Below are 19,785 nucleotides of genomic sequence, written 5' to 3' on the forward strand. Positions count from 1 at the left end.
TGCAGTTGATTCAGTTCTCGTGTGGAGGTTCAAGCACCAAAGCAATCTCAAATGGCGTATGAGTCCGAAGAGAAATTCTGAAAGGATGCAGATTAAACAGGAAATGTGATCAGAGCTGCCAACTGTCACGCCTGAAGCAGGAGATGCATGATTTTATGCTCGATCTCTCGTCGCTGCCTCTTAACTCTTCTCCTCTCGCTTCTTAAGAGGGTCTCACGCTCGGGAGAAAACGCAGCTGACAAAAAGGTGGCTATGCACGCATGAAGCCGGCCTACTGCGATGTTAATGTTGCTTTCTGGTTTAAAAATGTGAACACTATTGGTATGTCACGGAAAATGAGGTTCAAACCTAAAAGCAGGGGTGTAAATTTGAGGTCAAAGTTGACGGATTTAGACAGTCACTGTTGCCTGCAAAGAGGAGAAACTTGGCTCAGTGTCAGAAAAAGAGGACTTTTACGCGAGTATTGATGTGTGTTTTGTTGCCTTACTTTAGTCAGAATTGTAGCACCATCATCAATCATCTCACTTAAACAGATGCACTGTATGTGTGTGTGTGTATGTGTGCGTGTGAGTGTGTGTGTCCCAGCCCACCCACTGAAGCTGTGCCAGAGGCTCATCACATCCCAGCATCAGGGGCATCTGTTTGAAACTGAAATAAAAGTAAAGCCTATGAATAAAAGAGCCACATGAATAAAAACACAGGATGCAAATGACTTGCCAAGCAGGGATTGTCTCTCTGTGTGTGTGTGTGTGAGAGAGAGAGAGAGAGAGAGAGAGAGAGAGAGAGAGAGAGTGAGTGTTTGAGTGAGTGAGAGAGTGGAAGTGTTGTATTCACCCTGCATTTGTTCTCCATCCCATCATGGCTGCACCTTAGTTTGACTGAGTAAGTGAGCGCACACACACACACACATGCACCGCTGGTTCTGCACTCGCACAGATTTCCATGCTCTCTGAGGTGCATGGTTTTCTCATGCATTAATCAACAGCAGTTTTGACACTTGGCTCCCGAATGAGGAGAGAGAGCTGTTTCAACGGAGCCGCGCTGTTGGTTCTCCCCTTCACTCCTCAAGCACTGCTAGCGCTGCCTGGGGTGACTTTATCAATTAGGTCTCTCTGGAAACAGCAGCATCCTCCCTCCTTCTTTCTATCCTCCTCTATTTCACTCCTCCCCTTTGTATCTCTTTTATTTATTCCTCCTCTCTCTGTACCTCCTTGTCTAACTTTTGTCCCTCCCTTCTCAAACTACCGCTCAAACTTTCTGCCCAGACGTCACACCGCTTTGTTCCTCTCGTGTCTCTTTGCTCCTCTCTTGTTGGGCTTTGTTACTTCCTCCCTCATTCTCTTTTCATTACTTTGTCATTTCTACTCTACAAAACATTTGATCAAAAATGCTCATAGCTTGTCTCTAGTCTGCTGGGAATGGTTCAAAATCCTTTAATGAAAATGGCATCATGAGATAACGGAATAATGATAAAAATGTAGGTAAAAAAAAATCCCTTTTTAACTTTTTTCTTTTGTTTAAAATCGTATAACATGGTTCATCTATTTTAGATGGTGCTCATTTTCTTTTTTAATTAATTAAATGAATGCCAAATATGATTTAAAAACACAACTGGAGATGATGATTTGATGTTTATAAGAGGAAAAACTTGCACAGAGGCTTTTTATTTCCCTGTGCAGATTAGAAAATGCATGCCACCATTCGCTTTCTGTATTAAGAGTTGTATTTTTTATGAGTATGTACTGCTGAGACGTCTAATTTTAGCGTTTTGCATTTCATCTTTGATGTAGGCCTATGTATTGTCGTACGCATGTTTTTATGGCATGTCTTACGGTGAATGCATGTTTATATCTTATGTATACACTGTAGACAATAAAGTTTTCGTAATTTGCAATATTATCCAATCACAGACAGGCAATCTCATCTTGACAGAGTTCCCCAAAACACCGGGAAGCTCCTGTAAGTGGATGCTTGCAGCTCACAGATAAACCTATACCTATTTTTGTTGATTTCGTATGTCATTCTAATGAGTGGGCAGTTGACTAAATTGAGTCAAACTGACTGTCAGTCTTTGATTGGGGCCTAACACAAAGCAGCACTCATCTATAACGAGTATAAATTATTGTGGGCAGTGGATGGTCAGCACCAGGGAGAGATGGCGTGGTTAGTTTTTTTCTGTCAGCCAGGCTGGTCTGGGTTCTGCTGAGCCTCGGGACAGCTCAGGGCTGGAAAAAAAAAGAGCAGGAGGGAACGAGATGTTTGTCGACAGAAAAATGGAGAGTCTTGGATGGTAAACCCAACGAGATGGACAGCTCATTGACATCACACCTGTGCACATCAGCCTGGAGACATGAAGACGACTGCAGAACTCTGTGCTGCACTCGGCCCTGGGCTGGAGCAGCAAAGAAACATGCAAGAAAAGAACAAAACAGGGGAAAGCATGTACCAACCCAGGCCTGTCTTGAAGAGTATTTCCTGAAATCTAGACTAGAATAATGTAATTTAGCACTAAACACATCATACTGTAGTGAATGCATTTTGTATCTGGGTGGCCATATTTGACAATGAGCCGCTCACCACTCATCCCTCACATATCAAACCCTTTACAGTATTCATTCTGGAGGAGCGGCTGTCTACCGGACATGCTCCAAGAGTAGTGCTAGAGAGCTGGCATAAAGCTTTGGCAGAAGTGTGTGCAATAATGAGGCAATGCCAAGCAACTGTGTAGTCTAGTTGGTGAGCTGTCGAGCCGTTCCCGTCTCTGTCTCTCAGATGTGTCCCTGAAGGGCGACTGTATGTCACCGATGACATTCACTGATGAGTTTGAATATGTGTGCATAGGCTGTGGGTGGGATGTCATGTGTGTGTCTGTGTTGGAGGGCATGCTGTATACGTACAGTATGTGGTGTGCTTGTTTGTGATTTTGGGTGTGTGTAAGTGTGTGTGTGTGTGTTTCTTCTTTGGTCGTGGGAGCTTACAGGCTCTGTGCGCAGAGGTTCCCTAATCCAGTGTTTTGAAATGAGCCCTCCAGCTGTTGTGGGCTTGAGAGACTGCTGCCTTGGAGGAGGCTTAGAGACGATAAGATGCTCCTTCTATCTTCATTCCTCTAGGACCTCCTCTTTCTTTCTTTCTTTCTTTCTTTCTTTCTTTCTTTCTTTTCTTCTTTCTTTCTTTACTTCAATCTTCCTCTGTCTTTCTCCCTCCCTGAATCTAGCACATTTAATATCTCTGCTGTCATGAGAATAAACACTCGAACACGATGATCTCTCGCTGCCAATACAATTCCGTTAGGGTTGCAACCTTTTGTGTGAACTTTACCCTCTTTGCTGTTAATCCTCCTGTAAGAACATAGGTCGATTGTGCGCATGAAGTGAACATAGTGTACACAGAGGATAGAAGAAGATCAGATTAGAGTGTTGACCTAAGACTTTGCTATTTATTATATTTATAATGATGGGCCTGAGATTGTGGATGTCATGAGGGGTAATGGGAGCTCGTTAGCCGCATTGTGGCGTACAGTCTTATTGTTTAAGCAATCGAGTTACAGTGATGAATCATACTACTGTAAATGATACATATTGACATTCCGGTGGGATATAATGTCTTTAAGTGAAATTGCTTGCATAATTTATGGCAAGTCTTTTCAAGAATGTATCTATCTCTCATGAACCATAACTGAGCGGAGCAGTTCGAGCGCTGCCTATCTCCCCTGTGCCAGCAGTGAGCCTGCAGGGCGTGTGGTGTCTGCCAGCAGAAGGAAAGCGTAGGAAGTCTGCAGGTTTTCGGACAGACCGAGAGGAAGCAACAGGCAGTCTGTCAGCTAGAATGTAATGGTGATATTCAAAACCCAAATACGGCAAAATGACACTTGAGTTCTCAGCAGATGCCTTATATTTTGTGGCAAATAGATATGTCGTTGGTTGTTAGATTTATATTTCGATCAAGGTGATCATTGCTTGCACTTGACATCTGGCTTGACTCCTACGTACTGTACCAACCAAATGACATTCTGGCGGTTTCTGCTATTGGCTTATGGCAAGATCATCATCTTACATTATCACTAACAAGGACGATTCACAGGACATGATCAATTACCTGTAATCATATCAGTGCCATCATCCTCCTCACCATGTTTAGATAAGATGACTTCCCATTGGGGTTTTTGGACATGGATACATGCTTGCGGGGGAGATCTAACTTAATTTATGCTGTAATGTCTTTAGCTGGTCTAGAAATAGGACGCTGCATGTACACATTTGTCTCTGTGGGTCTGTTACGGCTGACAGCTGAGTCCAGATGAGCAAAGCGGCTCCTCAGTACAGTTTGAGAGGATAGAAGACCTTTGTTGCGCAGGACAACAAGCTATCATGGCTGTTTGTATGCTGCATACGCACAGGAAGCAGTAAATAGTATCCGAAATAACCACCGCTATCCCCACTTGTCATGTTCATTTAGTATGTATTGATACAGACCGCGTTCCCATGAAAGCAGCAAGAAGCAAGTTGTTTTAGGAAATGAATAACTCAAGAGACAGCCTATCGTGTTTCCCCATTTAACTATTGCATATTTCATGTGATCCTTCACAGTGTGGTCTAGATGTTTGTTTAGCTGCTGAGAGCATTTTAAAAGAGGAGCTCGGTTCAGAAATCATGTTTGTTTTGCTGTAAAGATGAAAAGGCACGCGGAGAAAGGACGCACAGAGAGATTAAACACCACTTTTTGCTTTTCAAAATATTGTACGACACGGCAGAGGTTTTGCTCATTATTACTTGTATTTATAGACATCCCCTCCTCTATCTGTGTCTGTCTGTCTTTCTTTCTGTATCTTTGACTCATTAGAGGCAAGATTTTTCACTGATATAGGTGAGTCAAATAGCCTGCAGGAAGACTCGCTTGCTTCTCTTACAAAGTGCAAATATTTATAAGAAAGATCGTGCAAGATGCATCTGTTGGGAGTTGTAATTGCTACGTTTAGATCTCTGCTTTGCTCTCTCTTGTTTGACTTGTTTACGCCTTGGTAATATATGTGCTCAAGACACTGAATGATCACCGCACTCTTCCTCCTGCAGTGTGTGTGCGGGCGCTGGATGTGACGGTGTCCCAGAGCAGTGTCCAGGTGGCCCGCGGCCAAGCAGCCGTCCTGCCCTGCTCCTTCACCACCAGCGCTGCCCTCAACAACCTCAACATCATCTGGATGGTGATACCGCTGTCCAATGCCAACCAGCCAGAACAGGTACAGTGCTCATCACTAATGCAACCACTCAATCACAGTGACGGAGCATTCCTTGAGCTTCTTCAGTATTCAGAGTCAGTGCTGGCTTAAAGGGGTGTTGCAAAACATAGTCTTGACATTTGGACCCAGCAGATAGATTTCTTCAAATCAGTTTAGTTCTTATTAGCTGTGATGAGATGTGTGTAGATGTTAAACAGCGCAAGACGGTAAACAGCCAGAGCTGCAGTGCACTGTTTAGCTACTTACTGAGATGTATATTGTACTACTGAGTTGCATATAACTGATGTTCTAATGCAACATTGCTGCATACGAATCACGTGGATATCCGTGCTGCCTCCCAACACCAACCTTACAGTCAAAGCAGGTACACAGGACTTGATCTGTACTAAGGTGTGCTCAGATACAGCGCAAAGAGAATTGAGAAATTTGCATCCACAGAGAGAGAATCTTTTGGGCTCGAGGGACAATCCAGTGCAGTAACATGACAGCAATGGCTCTCGCTCATGGTGATGGTCATTAAATAAAACCCAAGCTAACATGATATTTGCACATTTATGCCAAATGTGCAGTGGCTGTTTGTGCAAAATACAGACTGCAAAAGTGGTACAGTACAGTCAATTTTGCACACAACACACATACACAAAATTTCTCTTTCCGGTGCATCTGAACGCACCCTTAGGAGAATTAGTCATGTTAGTTATAGATATTAGATGACTGTATTAGAGTAATGTAGATGTAGTTGTAAGCTTAAAGGGATAGTTTGGGTGTTTGAAGTGAGGTTGTATGAGGTACGTATCGATTGTCAGTGAATTACCTAAAGTAGACGACGGTCTGCACGCCCCCAATTTGGAGAAGCAGACAGGAGTTACCACACAGGTGCAAAGCAATGTACTGCTGTGGACGGCAGCAAAACGTATTTTACCAACATAAAAGAAAGGCCCACCTAAAAAAAAATTATATCAGTTTAAGTGTACGCTATATTTTAATTTTTTGCCAGAACTGAAGCTGTTATACTCTCGCCAAAGCCACCAGAGTCCATTGAAAACACTGGTAGCTGGTCTACCGCTGCCTCGATCAGTTAGTTTCTTTGTGCTATTGTGACTTTGGTGAATCCGAACTAACCAAAGTCACACAATAGCACAAACTTACCAATCACGCCGATGGTTACAACAGCTTCAGTTCCCCGTCGGAAAGGAATGTCTGATGGCAAGGTAAAGCGGTGAAAATATTCTAAATATAGCATACACTTAAACTGATATTGATTTTTTTAGGTGAGCCTTTCTTTTAGGTGCTAAAATACGCTTTTCTGCCGGCCCTGTCCACAAGAGTACATTTGGTTTGTTTCCATGTAACTCCTGTCTACTTCTGCAAGCTGGTTGGCGTGCCGACCTGTATCTACTGTAGGTAATACACTGACTATGGATAAGTTCCTCATACAACCCCACTTCAAAACACCCAAACTATCCCTTTTAAGTGTAGGTGTAGCCTGCAGGGCAGCAATGCCATGTAGCACTTCTCTACCTTTTAAACAATGTATCAACTGTACGGCGAAGAGCACCCTGAAGCTCATTTTACTGTTGTGAATTTGTTCAGGAACATTGGCAGCAGTTTAATTTGCACACAAAAATACTGCATGATTTTGTCTTATTGGTGTTCATTTTGTGACACTGGCTTCTCACCATTGTCCCTTCCTGGCTGGCTACTCTCCTTTTCTTTCTGTTTTTTTTCTCACCTTCCCTTCCTCCCTTCCTCCCTTCCTCTTCCTCCCACTCTTCCTCCCCCCTTGCGGGACTTCTGTGATTCCATTTGAGTTGTTTAACATGCAGCTGCAGGCCGTACAAGCTCACCTGCCTCCCTTCACTTTGAACCCCGGCGCTGGTCGGCCGTCCAAATAATACAATCATCTTCTGCACTAATTACCTCACACCCACGACAGGCTCTATATCGCAGCTGTTCTCACCACACACACACACACAAACACACACACACACACACACACACACACAAACACCGGCACACACACAAACTGGCATTAGACAGACTGCTGGTCCAAATGCAGTGCAGACCCACATACATGCATACATGCAGGGCTTATATATATTGACTTCATTCACACATAGGTGCATGCAGAGTGCACACTAGAAGTGTGAAAACTGCAGGGCATGTTTCCATACATCCATAAATGCACACGCCACAGAGTAATGCTCCCATGTGCACACCTGTGGATAAGGACTTATCAAACTAAAAACAACAGTAGCATAAACACGTATATGCACTTTCTCGTGGTTGAATGCATGTGACTTTTAGATGCCAGGCGAGTGATGATGGGAGCTGATACATGTAGAAGGCTGCATAACATTCATTGTGTGCTCACGCTACCTTCACACTGTAGGCAATTGTATCACATGTGACTGTACATGTATACCTGGGAACATTGGGTACAAGTGATGCGTCCATAACAAATTGAACATTACATTCATATATGCACACAGTGACACACACAATTCATGCAGTCGCACACAAGCAGAAACAAATATTGCGTGAACTACCGTTCCACAATTAGGTTGCGCATGTGAATTTGACGAGCTGTCTAAAAAGTGAGTGATGGAATAAAGTGCTGCGTGGGGCGACGGGAACAAGTACAAGGTCATTTTAGAGGAAGAGAATGTCATAAATGATTACAGTTGATGCTAAAAGCCATTAAGAATTACTGAACAGAACTCCGTCGCTACACTTGCACACCCTCACAACCTGCGTTAGCACTTTAGCGAGTGCACCCGGACCACTCAGATCTCTCGCTGCTCAAATTTGAGCACTGAGTTCAGATAACAAGAGACGATGCAACTTATTTAGCACTGTTAGAGGGCGACATGCACGAGATGAGCCTGCTTCTCTGACTTTGCAAACTTGGCCGTTTGTCATAGCCCAGATTAGTCCTGCTGTATATTTGCTTGACTTGCCATGTTGTTAAATACTTCACCATGTGGTTTACAGCCTTAAGCCTACATGGTTGACTCCATATTATAGGCTATATATAATATAATGAGTCAAGTGTGAGCTTCGTATATTATGATTATGAGTGGAGGAAGTGTGTCAGCCTGGTGCATCTGGAGTCTTAATGCAAAGGACAGATGATAATTAAACAAAGACAAAACCAAATCATTCCATTAAAAAGCTGACCCGACAACCTTTCTTAACCATTCGAGGACAATGCTTAACCTCAACCATCTCCTGAGAGTTTCACAACTTGTGGGTTGCCTTCTAGAAACGACTTATATGGTGACCGGTGGGCAACCTCCAAATCTGAGAAGTTAAGCCAATGCTGAAGTGTCTTAAACTTGCATTCTTTCTAATAGCCAGCAGGGGGCGACTCCTCTGGCTGCAAAAAGAAGTCTGATTGTATAGAAGTCTATGAGAAAATGAGCCTACTTCTCACTTGATTTATTACCTCAGTAAACATTGTAAAACATGAGTTTATGGTCTCAATCTCTAGTTTCAAGTCTTCTTCAATACAGCATGATGTTCATTTAGTAAATTATGGTTCCATTTAGAGTAAAATAGACCAATTTATTAATTCAGTAATGTTGACTTCAAATGTCATATAGCCAACTCAACAAAAGAAAAAGACAGAGAGAGACATACAGTAGAAAGTGCTTACACATGGGCGAACAAGAGAGAGGGAGCGTGCATACGTATGGACAGACGGACGTGAAAGTGAAACTTGACTTTTATCTTGTAATTATTCAGTGTAAATGAGTGTAATACTGTGGTTTATCAGTGACGTGTATCTGCAGCGTAGTGCGGAGTCTCTGCTGACAGCGGTCTTATATTGATCAAACTAGAATCTCCGTCTGAACTTCAGCCTGGTTGTGGTCGTAGTCCTTTTTGTTTACTATGAGCACCTGACAAGCTGATCTCCAGATTACAACATGTAGGCATGTAGCTCAGAGGAGTGTATGCTTGTGTTTGGGTGTGTATGCATGTTCATGCGTTGTTTCTGTGCATGTAATCTGTCTTATCATGTAGTTGTTGCGATCAAATGTCCTGACCCCTTCTCTCTGGGCCGCTAGGTGTGAGATAATCCAGATAAACTCACTCACACACACACACACACACACTAGACAATGTTTTTATGTTTCCGAGCTGTTGTTTATCCTCTCTAAACAGTTTGCCGGATATCTGCGTTATGTTATTTATGCTCTAATAAAGGCTTGAGGTTCACTCTCCTCTTGCCTGTGAGGCTAATTCCTGAAAGTGATTTTGTAGTTGCTATCATTAAAAGAGTTGATGTTTAAAAAAATCTATATCCAACACTTCAGAGACATTTCTTCACTGTGGTGAGCCCAGCAGTTTTATATTGTCAGAGCCTGAAATCCTTTGAAATCCAATTTTGATGCATATTCTCACTTTACTTGCTCTAAGTCAAGGGAGAAATTTGTTGAGAAAGTTTTTATCGCTCGAGGTCTATGAAAGCTTTTTGCTGTGTCATTGTATCATTTGTAGATGATTTTCAGTCTGGAAAAAAAGTGAATTAAATTTGTTTTCATCAATTCCTGGAAAGGGGGCCGTGTCGATTTTTGTAACTCAAAGAGTAAAAATTGTGCACTTTCAGTAAAATGAGGCTCTGTTGAAATTGAGGTCATAGAGAATCTGTGGTGCTGAAATGATGTTAATCTGTAATTGAGGACATCTGTCACAGTATTTTAGATGATCAGATTTTGATCCTTATCTGAACCTCACAACCTGCCAGAGGATGGATCAAATATACGCTGCATCCACATACCCTCAATATATGACCTTTTATGCTCCTTGTCGCCTCACTTCAACCCATCAAATAAAAGAAACAAGGACCCATTTCAGACAAAGCCAAAAACGGCATGTTGTTTGTCAGAGGCTGTAACTCGTCCCTGTGGAGAAGCTGAGGAGAGGTTATGTTACGACTCGTACACTTAGCTTCAACACACTCTCTCTCATATATACACCAATGTGATACCTTTTATTGATCTGCACTGAGGGAATTCTTTTTTTATTTGCTTGCCTACCTCCAGGGATATCATTATGCAGAGTCAGCGACAGTACATTCACTTCCGCCAAGAGGGTTTTAAGTGTCTTTCTTAAAGACACTTGAGCATATGAATTCCTGCTGCTATGAGGACTTGAAACTTCACCTTTAGTTGAAGGACACAGATCACTAACCCGCCCTCATCTCTGCTGAATCCAGATCACTCAATCCCCTGGTAACATTGCACACTTTAAACTCCAAGATCAAATGTGGCAAATCTCCCATGGAAGTGGAATACATTCACACTTTTCTGACACCAAAATATTCTGTAAGCATGTGAGTTGATCCAGGGACTTGAAACTTGCTCAAGAAAGTTTATCCATCACAGTGATCATTTTTTTTTTATGTATAGTATCACTGCATAACCCAACATCACGCCAAAGTGTGTGTTGCATAGACCCGCCTGTCCACCACCAGAGGATAGCATGTCAATATCACATTTTGCCTCACCAAGCAATGCATATTACACACATTTATGAAGGTACAGTACCAGCAGGGGGCAACAAAAACACTCACTTCGGTTGAGGAAAAACATCATGGTTGGCCTTAAGATAAGTATGTAAGTTCAATACGTACGGAAACAATGTAACACGTAACAAAAGTCACTAACTTACTTACAAAACACCGGTCTACTGGTTGAAAATCCTGTGTTTGTTGGACCCATCCTACTCCCCTCCCATAAGCAGCCTTTCTCACTTTTTATTCTATATTACTAGCTCTGAGCGTAGCATCTTTACGTGGATGCATTTACATTTCGGTCGGTGCAAACACACTAAAGGCAGGAATGGTGTTCTTACTACACGCTTTTGCCTTGCGCATTACCGTTTCATTCATACGCATTTTTGTGCGACCGGGCTGCACTGCATGGTAATGCCAATGTAAAAACTCACTGCTTGTAAAGACGTGCTCTACATTATACTAAGACATCCTTTGCATGTCCGTTAATTGTCTTATGGGTGGGATCTTCTGACAACATAACAAAAAGATGCAATGTTTCTGGACAGCTGACTTTGAATTCCCAGATATTTGGCCATCCTTACAGCATACCCTCCCCCCTAACCTCTACCTAACCCTCCGTTGCCCATTGAACAACATGAAGAGCTGACATCAGACTTATTCATGCATACTTTATTTGTAATTACTGCATCAATGGATCAATTAGAATTCTATTGTTGGATTTTACTCCCATTACGCCTTCACTGTGACCTCACAAAACACGTTTTTGGCCATAACTCAAGAATTCATATGCTAATTATGACAATTACACACAAATAGGTAAGAGGATAAAATGATGAAGTGACGACATTTTGGACAGACATGGATGTAAACTGCAACTTGACTAGTTGGCGGAGGCATCCAACCGCAAGACCGTAATACTAGTTTATTTCTACCAACTGTTTGAACTCTCTCTCTTCATTTTCTGTAAATGTTTTCTCCTCACCTAGGGCTCCTATTCTGCCCCAAACTGTCTGAGCAGATGGAATTTATCTCTGAATTTCCTCTCCTGAGGTTTTTTTTATTTTTTTTATTTATGGATTAAAAAAAAAAAAAAAAAAATCCTCGTCTTTTTTGATAGCTTTCGTTGGGTTGAAAACTGTTGCCAATGTAGCCAGGCCTGAAAAGCCCATTGAGACATGATGCTGGGCTACACAAATAGACTTGGCCTTACTTGACTTGACCAACTGTGAGACTTTTTAAATCAGCGCTCCCAAGCAATAAGTTGAACTAAACATAACTTCAAATACAAAAAGACACCGTTGTTGTAGCCTCCTTGAATACGGCACAAAAAAACAGAAACACAGCAACTGGCTGATCATTCGAAATACTGAACTGTATGTTTTTGGAAAATGACTGGTATTTTATGGGCTAAATCATGCAAAACCAGCAGTTTGAAGATACTGTATAGTGAAATGGATCTGGCCCCATATTGTTCAGAACATGTCTCAGAGGATAGAAAGAGATAACAGTAGCAGCTTACAGTCAGTAAATTGACGGGAGGCTGTGGGGGTTTAGAGGTTTACTCAGGCTTTATTGAGGCGATGGCAGTGGCCCTCATCTCCGGGGCCAACGGGGTCCTTAGGGTCAGTCAGAAGTAGGCTATGGTTGTGAGACTGACACGGTGCCAGAGAATATACAAAGGTTTACTGTGTGCATCCACTTGTGGCTGGATTGTAGAGCAAGAGAATGGGATGTACATCAGTTAGATTGTGAGTGAATTCCTGCAGTGCATGTGTGTGTGGAGGGTTTTTGGAGGGAAAGGGTGTAGCAGAGGTTGGGCCAGCAGTGGGACATCCAGTTATTCCAGCTCGAGTTCTTAGGGCCATCCGCCATCTGAGTGCCAGCCATGACCTCTTTTCTCCCTGCACACAGCCACAAAGCCAACCAGGTCATGTGAGAGGATGAGGTGATTTATACACACACATAGATACTGTATGGATAGATCATCACAGTGGACTGAGACATAAAGCAAGAAAATAGATGGAATGTTTTAAACTGACGGCGTACACATTAATCTGTCCATTACAGCGCTTTCTGGACGTACGGTATTGCTTGATTTATTCCTTTTTGTTGCTTTTTTTAATTGTCAGAAAACTAAAACCTACAGGATTTCAGTAAAAAAATGCAAAAGCAGGGACAGGTGTAAGATGCAACACAGTTTAGGGCCTGCTTTAATCCTCTGCTCACTCATGCACACACAAACATGCCCAGTGTGTGTTGCGTGTGAGGCCGATTGATTGGATCACTTTCACCGAGCATGCAGATTATATTGTTAGGTCATCAGGAGTGTAGAGCCGGGTCATACCGGTGCCGTCTGTTAGGGAGGGAAACAGAGAGGTAGGCACGGACAGACAGACAGGAAATGGGAGAAAAAAAAGATTTGACTGGGAAAAATTGTAAAGACAAAATATAAGTGAGATTGCACAGTTATCAGACTGAAAAAAAGTCTGTGGCAGAACGAGCACACACACTTGCACACAAACTCAAAACACTCCTCATGAGTATATGAATATACACTGAAACACACGTAATTTTTCCATCAATTTAGAGGACATTACATTGACTTAAGCGTGATTTGCCGCATCTGTTAGGGTTGTGAGTGTCTCCCCGGTCAAAGTGACGTCACGCCATCAGACACAGCCCTTCGCCCAGGTTCCGTGCGGCCGTTTTTCACCCGTCCGCGCACATTCAAATTTTTCCATCTGTGTAGATGCAGATGGCTGGCGAAAAAAGAGAACCTTGAGGAGCATTGAGAATGTCTGTTTGCCGCAAGGAGAAACCCACACAGAGTATAAAAGATCCACACGTTTCCTTGTCACGATTCTACATCAGCTCATGTCTGTGCGGCCGCTAATTTACCTAATCCTAATCTTAACCCTAACCCTAACCCAAACCCTAAACCAAGTTCTCACACTAAAATGTAATGATTTACGTCATGGGGACTTTCATTTTGTCCCCAAAAGGAAGGCGAGTCCCCACAATGTGACTGTGTAAACCGATTTATGTCCCCACAACATGAGTAATACACACACACACACACACACAGAAGATGCAGTTGCAGGCTCTCATCACAGCTGAGGAGCTGCCTATTCATCTGCACATAAGAGGACAAAGCGAGCGTACTGCACTCAGGAAATTGCAGCCGCGCAATTTACAACCGTTAAACAGCGGTGGAGGACACAGTCACATATACACACTCGTGCACTTTCATCAGAACTATCACTGTCACGAATACACACACACACATATGCACACACACACACACACACGCACACACTGGTGCTAGTTGTTTCCCCGCCTGGGTCTTTGAACAGTTCAATGAGGGCTCTTTTCACCAAAGTGAATAGCCCCTCTGATTCCCCTCCATGCTTTGTGCGTACGTGCACGTGCGTGCCTGTGTGTGAGTTGGTGCGCGCGTGTGAGTGTGTGAGAGCCAGACTTGTGTGCACATACCATGTGTTTGCGTGCGTCCTCTTCATCTTTTGTGTGGGCCCAGCTGAGGGGTGAGAGCTGTTTTGCATGTGGCTCGTCCTCACAAACGAGCTGTTCAGCCCAAGTTCAAGGCCCCGAGGGAAGCTTTTGAACAAATTGATCCTTCATTGCTCTTTAATGTGGACCTGAGACAAACTTGCGTCAACCCGAAGACGTGAATTCATCCGTACGAGTGTGTTCTTACTGTGGTTATTCTCAAAGGTCACTGGCGTAATGATAAAGGCTTAAGTTTTGGTTTAATTTCTCGCTGGATTTGATTCCGTTTTCAGAAAAACCTCCTGCATTGCAACGGTTGGATTCGTCATATTGCAGTTTATATGTTTCCAAATTGAAATGTTTTCAATTATGCATACCATTTAGTGGATGCTTTTATCCGAAGAGCCTTATCGTACCATGAAAGCATACTTTTAGTATGTACTCCTTACCCTGGAATCACTGAGCTAGAAACAACCACTTACAAATAAAAGGTTTTTCTTTTCTCTGTCTGTCTGTTTGTTTGTTTCTCAGGACATAAAAGTCTGCTCACTCACTTAACTTTCTCTGTCCACTGTCAAGCTGTCTTTCTGCCTCTTCGTGGGACTACATCTCCCTCTAGTGAGAGATCGAGTATACAGCTCCTCTGAGACAAAAAGGCATCGAGTTCATTTATGACTATAAAAGCTTGGGCAACCATCTGCTACATTTCAACAAGAGCAGATTTATTTTGATGTGATTAACGATATGATTGCTGATTCTCAATATTTATTTCTTTTTTTTCTGACCTCCTTGCCACCAATATCTCTTTCTGCCTTCCACCCTTTCCCATTTACTTCTCTGTTTCACCAATTCACTTCAACCCTCTACTCTTTTCTACATCCGTCACCTTCTCTGTCTCTCTTCCATCCCCTTCCCCGTGACATCCCAATCCAGGTGATAATTTACCAGGGCGGCCAGGTGTTCAGCCTCGCCAACCACCTCAATGGCCGTGTGGGCTTCGTGGCCACCATGCCAAGTACAAGTGCCTCCATCTTCATCAACAACACCCAGCTGTCCGACACTGGGACCTACCAGTGCCTGGTCAACAACCTCCCAGACAGAGGGGGGCGCAACATCGGCGTCATTGGGCTCACCGTGTTGGGTAACTAACCACACGTCACCACAGAATATTTATCTTTTTGAATGTTTCAAAGACCAAAACAAGAACAGTTTCTTATGTTAAAAGAGTGTGGGGTTAAAGCTTTTGGATGTAGATGTAATCTTATGTGCTTTTCAACCTGCTTTCATCTGGTATTCAGTATTTAATTGTCTGAAACTGGCTTGGTTTGGTTCTTAATTTGGTTGGCAGCATTTCCTGCCAACTATAGAGCTCTAAAGACAGGTACAGTAAACAACAACCAAACATAGTCATCATTATGACAAATTGTTGAAACATTATTTTTCAGTTTGTAAGTAATCAGAAGAATCCTTCCAGACAGAAATTTAAAACAGTAAAGCGGCATGCAAGCACTGTTGGATTTAATGAGTCTTCAGCTCTTGAATATGAAATTTCCTCTGCAATTCGGAAAACATTAGATTTGCTTTGTAAAGTGGTAAACACGCCGCCGCCCACTCTCTCCATCTGCCAGTGCCCCCCTCGGTGCCAGCATGTCGAATCCAGGGCACGCTGGATGTCGGCAGTGACATCATGCTGATCTGCAGCTCCGAGGAAGGTATTCCCACGCCGTCCTACTCCTGGGAGAAGCTGGACGCGCTGCCCAAGCTGCCGCACAACGCCATGCAAGGTATTACAAACAAGCTGGCCGTCGGAGTTCCCTTTTGCCCCACCTTCGCTGGTAAATCTCACTCACATAGCTCAGCCTCAGCAACAATCCCACCATCACTGCCACCTGTCATGTGCCAGGCCCGCCCACGAAGGCCCACCCCCACCCAAAACTGATCCTGCTGAGGGGTGATGATGGATGGATGGATGGAGTGATTCAAACCTTATGAATGAGTGCGTCAGGAATGTGTTTGTGCAATTTACCCAGATGATTTGTGGTGTTTTTATGTTCTTCCTCTTTCTCTCATGCTGAATACCAACTCTGACTGGTGCAATCACCATACTGCTTCAACTATAGCTAAGCGTTGACCTCACCAAGACCCAGCTATAACAGGAGCAGGTGTAAAGGTGTTGCGTTTGGTGTTCAGCATCAGAGAGCACTGGTGTAGTGGACTCTCCTTTCTTTTCCAGCTGTGCCCATTGCACAGTCAAACAATCTTCATCACCAGTCACTTTCTTTGTCTGTACACTACTGGTCAATAGAAGGCTAATATACAAAATGTAATTGCAGAAGAGAAGGCAGATTACCACAACAATAAATTGAATCATTTTTCTTATACAAATACAAACAGACAAATAATGTAGACAATGCGGGAAATGAATGTAACTTTGAAGAAACTGAATGATAATTGCAAATTCAGCTACAAATGTGCTTGATAACGTGTCAGCATTTGTGAGATGCAAATTGTCATTTCTGTTAAAGAGGCTAAACTGTATCTCACCAAAATTGCAGCTGCGTTGGTAAAAAAAGCACTGTCACAAAATGAAACTAACCAATGGGGAAGTTAAGTAACATTTCACTTATCGTATGCTGTTTACATTATTTCCTCTGAACCCAGATTGTGTAAATTAAATTTATATATTAAATATTGACCATTTGAGAGGTAGTTTATTGACATATTTCAATTTAGGTGGTGAAACACCAGGTGAATAGGGTAACAAAAAAAAAATAACTTACAGATATCACTATAAAACTACCCCAGTTGATTACTTAAATTAATAAATGTATTGTTTGTGTAACAAGTTTTCTGATATTGAATGTTAAAATATGCAAATGAGGTATTATCTAATGCTAACTTTTGGTGAATTTAGAAGAAATCTAAAGATGCGAATAGACAAAGTGTAGTAAAATAAAAACCTAAATGTGTTTTATGGATGTTTTCTCTCCACTAGTCTGAAAGTAGACATGTTATGGAAGGAAAAAAGCCCCAAATCTAAAAATTGACCAGTGCATGAAAAACAAACGTTTGCCTGAGGTGTCTCTGCTACAGTATATGAGGAAATCAATATCAAGACCAACCTATATTGTATTGTAAAACAAACATTAAAATAGACTCATTAAATCGGTCTACTCTTTATACATGGTACATCTCCTCCTCTTGATGGTAGTCAGAGAGCCGACAAAATGGTCCTTTTGAGTCTGGAGTTTTGCGTCTGTCTTCTTCTGCTGTTTGCATTTGATTCATATTGAAATGAGTTCCTGGATTATTTGTCAATGTCACTCTTGTCTCTGTGTGTATTTAGTTTGACACAGACAGCTGTGGCATCTGTCATGTCATTGTCAAGAGAACAGCTGTCTCACCTCCTATAACTCAGACATCCAGGAGACGCTGAGGGCTTTTTAATGAACCCAGTAGTGTACAGCTCTGTGATTCCAAACTCACGACTCAACCCATTCATCATTTGTTAAAGAAAAAAATCTGCAGCTTGTCTGTACACCTTGTAGTGAAGCTATATAGCACCCTCTATTGGTAGATAGTAGACGTAGTTCAGTTGAATGTATTGTCATAATATTAACAAGCAACATTTCACATTGTGCAACTTGTGAATGACTTCAGTTTAATGAATTTCAAATGAACTGATGTTATACTTTGCACTCTTTATGTAAATGTTTTTGATGCATTGGGTCACATGTTTGTGTGTTATTATTGTTTTAGTCACTTTAATTACGATGTGGCTCTGTGTGTGTCCATCAGACCAGATGCAGGGAACTGTAACACTGAGAAACATCAGCTCCAGCACCTCAGGACTCTACCAGTGTACCTCCAGCAATGCTATAGGCAAGAGCACCTGTCTGCTCAACCTGCAGGTCGTATCACGTAAGTACACTCTGCTCGTTTACTGCTGGATCCATGTGACGCTGTTATTGCCATTTATAGACCAGTCTGTTTGTTAAGGGATGCACATTTATAGATGGAAAAGCCTTGTCTCACTCAAACTCCGATATATGGGAAGCTAGAAGTATTTTCCTGCAGTGACACTTGTCAGACAGATAAACAGGAACACAAGCAACCATCAATACAACCAAACAAAGGACAAGAGCTGATGGCAAATGGCAGCACCCGCCCACGTCTGCACCAGTCACAGAAAAAGACAGAGTTGGTTTTGGGGTCATGCAGGGTCAGACGGGTTGGATAGCTTGACAGGAAGGACTGTAAGATGGTTACATAGTGTTTCATAGTGTCTGACAATGTGTGACAGGATGACGCTCAGTGTCAGAAATAGAGGCAGACAGACAGCAGAGTGCTGAGTCTGTCTGTCAGAGACAACATGGTGCAGATGTAAAGGCTCAGAAAGAGTAAGTGTTACACGAAACTATTCTGTTCCATTGCTGTTTCTATTTTACTTGAATATTATTGGAAGAACTGATAAAATATTCATAGCACACATAGATATTGAAAACTGTCATCTGACACAGTGGTGGAGTACGGTGCATCCAGCCCGTGTTGGTGCATGAGGAGCTCACTCTTTAAAGTGTTTTGAAGTTGGGTTGTATGAGGTACTTATCCATAGTCAGTGTGTTATCTACAGTAGATGATGGTCGGCACTCCCCCAGCTTGAAGAAGCAGACAGGAGTTACCGCATGGAAGCAAAACAATGTACTGCTGTGGACAGGGCCGGCAGCAAAATGTATTTTAGCATGTAAAAGAAAGGCTCACCTATAAGAATCAATATCAGTTCAAGTGTATGCTATATTTAGAATATTTTCATCGCTATAACTTGCTGTCAGACAGCCCTTTCCGACGAGGAACTGAAGCCGTTGTATCCATCTATGCTCTCGCCAAAGCCACCAGACTCCATTGGAAAAAACTGTAATTTGACCTTGCAGAACACGGGGGTTAGTGGTCTACTGCTGCCTCAATCAGTTAGTTAGTTTGTGCTACTGTGTGACTTTGGTGAATCCAAACTAACCAAAGTCAAACTATAACACAGACAAACTAACCGGCAGCAGTAGATGAACAACTCCTGTGTTCTGCGAGGTAAAATTACTGTTTTTTTCAATGGAGTCTGGTTGCTTTGGTGAGGGCCTAGATAACGGCTTTAATTCACCTTTGGAAACAAAGACAAAGAAAAACAAAGAAATTCTTTGAATTTGCACACATGATCTTGAAAACAAGTTGATCAATTTACTATATTTCCGCTGTTTAGTTTTTTGCAACCCATCCAGCTGTCTCTTCAGCTGAGACCGATACTGATGACTTAAGGCTGAACTTACTGTAAATCATCATTGGTGAAACTTCCTCCTCCTGTCTCTCCGTCCTGCAGCCCAGCCTCAGAGTGTGGGTCTGATAGCGGGCACCATCGCTACAGGAGTCCTGGCACTCATCATCTGCTCCCTGTTAGTGGTGGTCACGCTCTTCTACTGGAAGAACAAGAACAAATACGACGAGGAGGAAATCCCCAATGAGATCAGGTTTGGCT

At 42.6% G+C, this 19,785-nt stretch overlaps 1 protein-coding gene across 2 annotated transcripts in view; it reads left to right on the top strand.

Moving 5' to 3' along the window:
* The window catches only part of igsf11 (immunoglobulin superfamily member 11), a 109,262-nt gene that overhangs the window by 84,308 nt on the left and 5,169 nt on the right, over nt 1–19,785 (top strand). Inside the window, exons 4-9 of one of the 2 annotated variants that reach the window (XM_037775445.1) lie at nt 5,070–5,233; nt 5,589–5,597; nt 15,195–15,402; nt 15,890–16,045; nt 18,060–18,182; nt 19,630–19,777. In XM_037775445.1, the coding sequence (XP_037631373.1) occupies nt 5,070–5,233; nt 5,589–5,597; nt 15,195–15,402; nt 15,890–16,045; nt 18,060–18,182; nt 19,630–19,777 (808 nt within the window). The remainder of the gene's footprint in view (nt 1–5,069; nt 5,234–5,588; nt 5,598–15,194; nt 15,403–15,889; nt 16,046–18,059; nt 18,183–19,629; nt 19,778–19,785) is intronic. The other variant, XM_037775446.1, reaches the window with a different exon arrangement.

The sequence above is a fragment of the Sebastes umbrosus genome, chromosome 7 (genome assembly GCF_015220745.1).
Source record: "Sebastes umbrosus isolate fSebUmb1 chromosome 7, fSebUmb1.pri, whole genome shotgun sequence".
NCBI lineage: Eukaryota > Metazoa > Chordata > Actinopteri > Perciformes > Sebastidae > Sebastes > Sebastes umbrosus.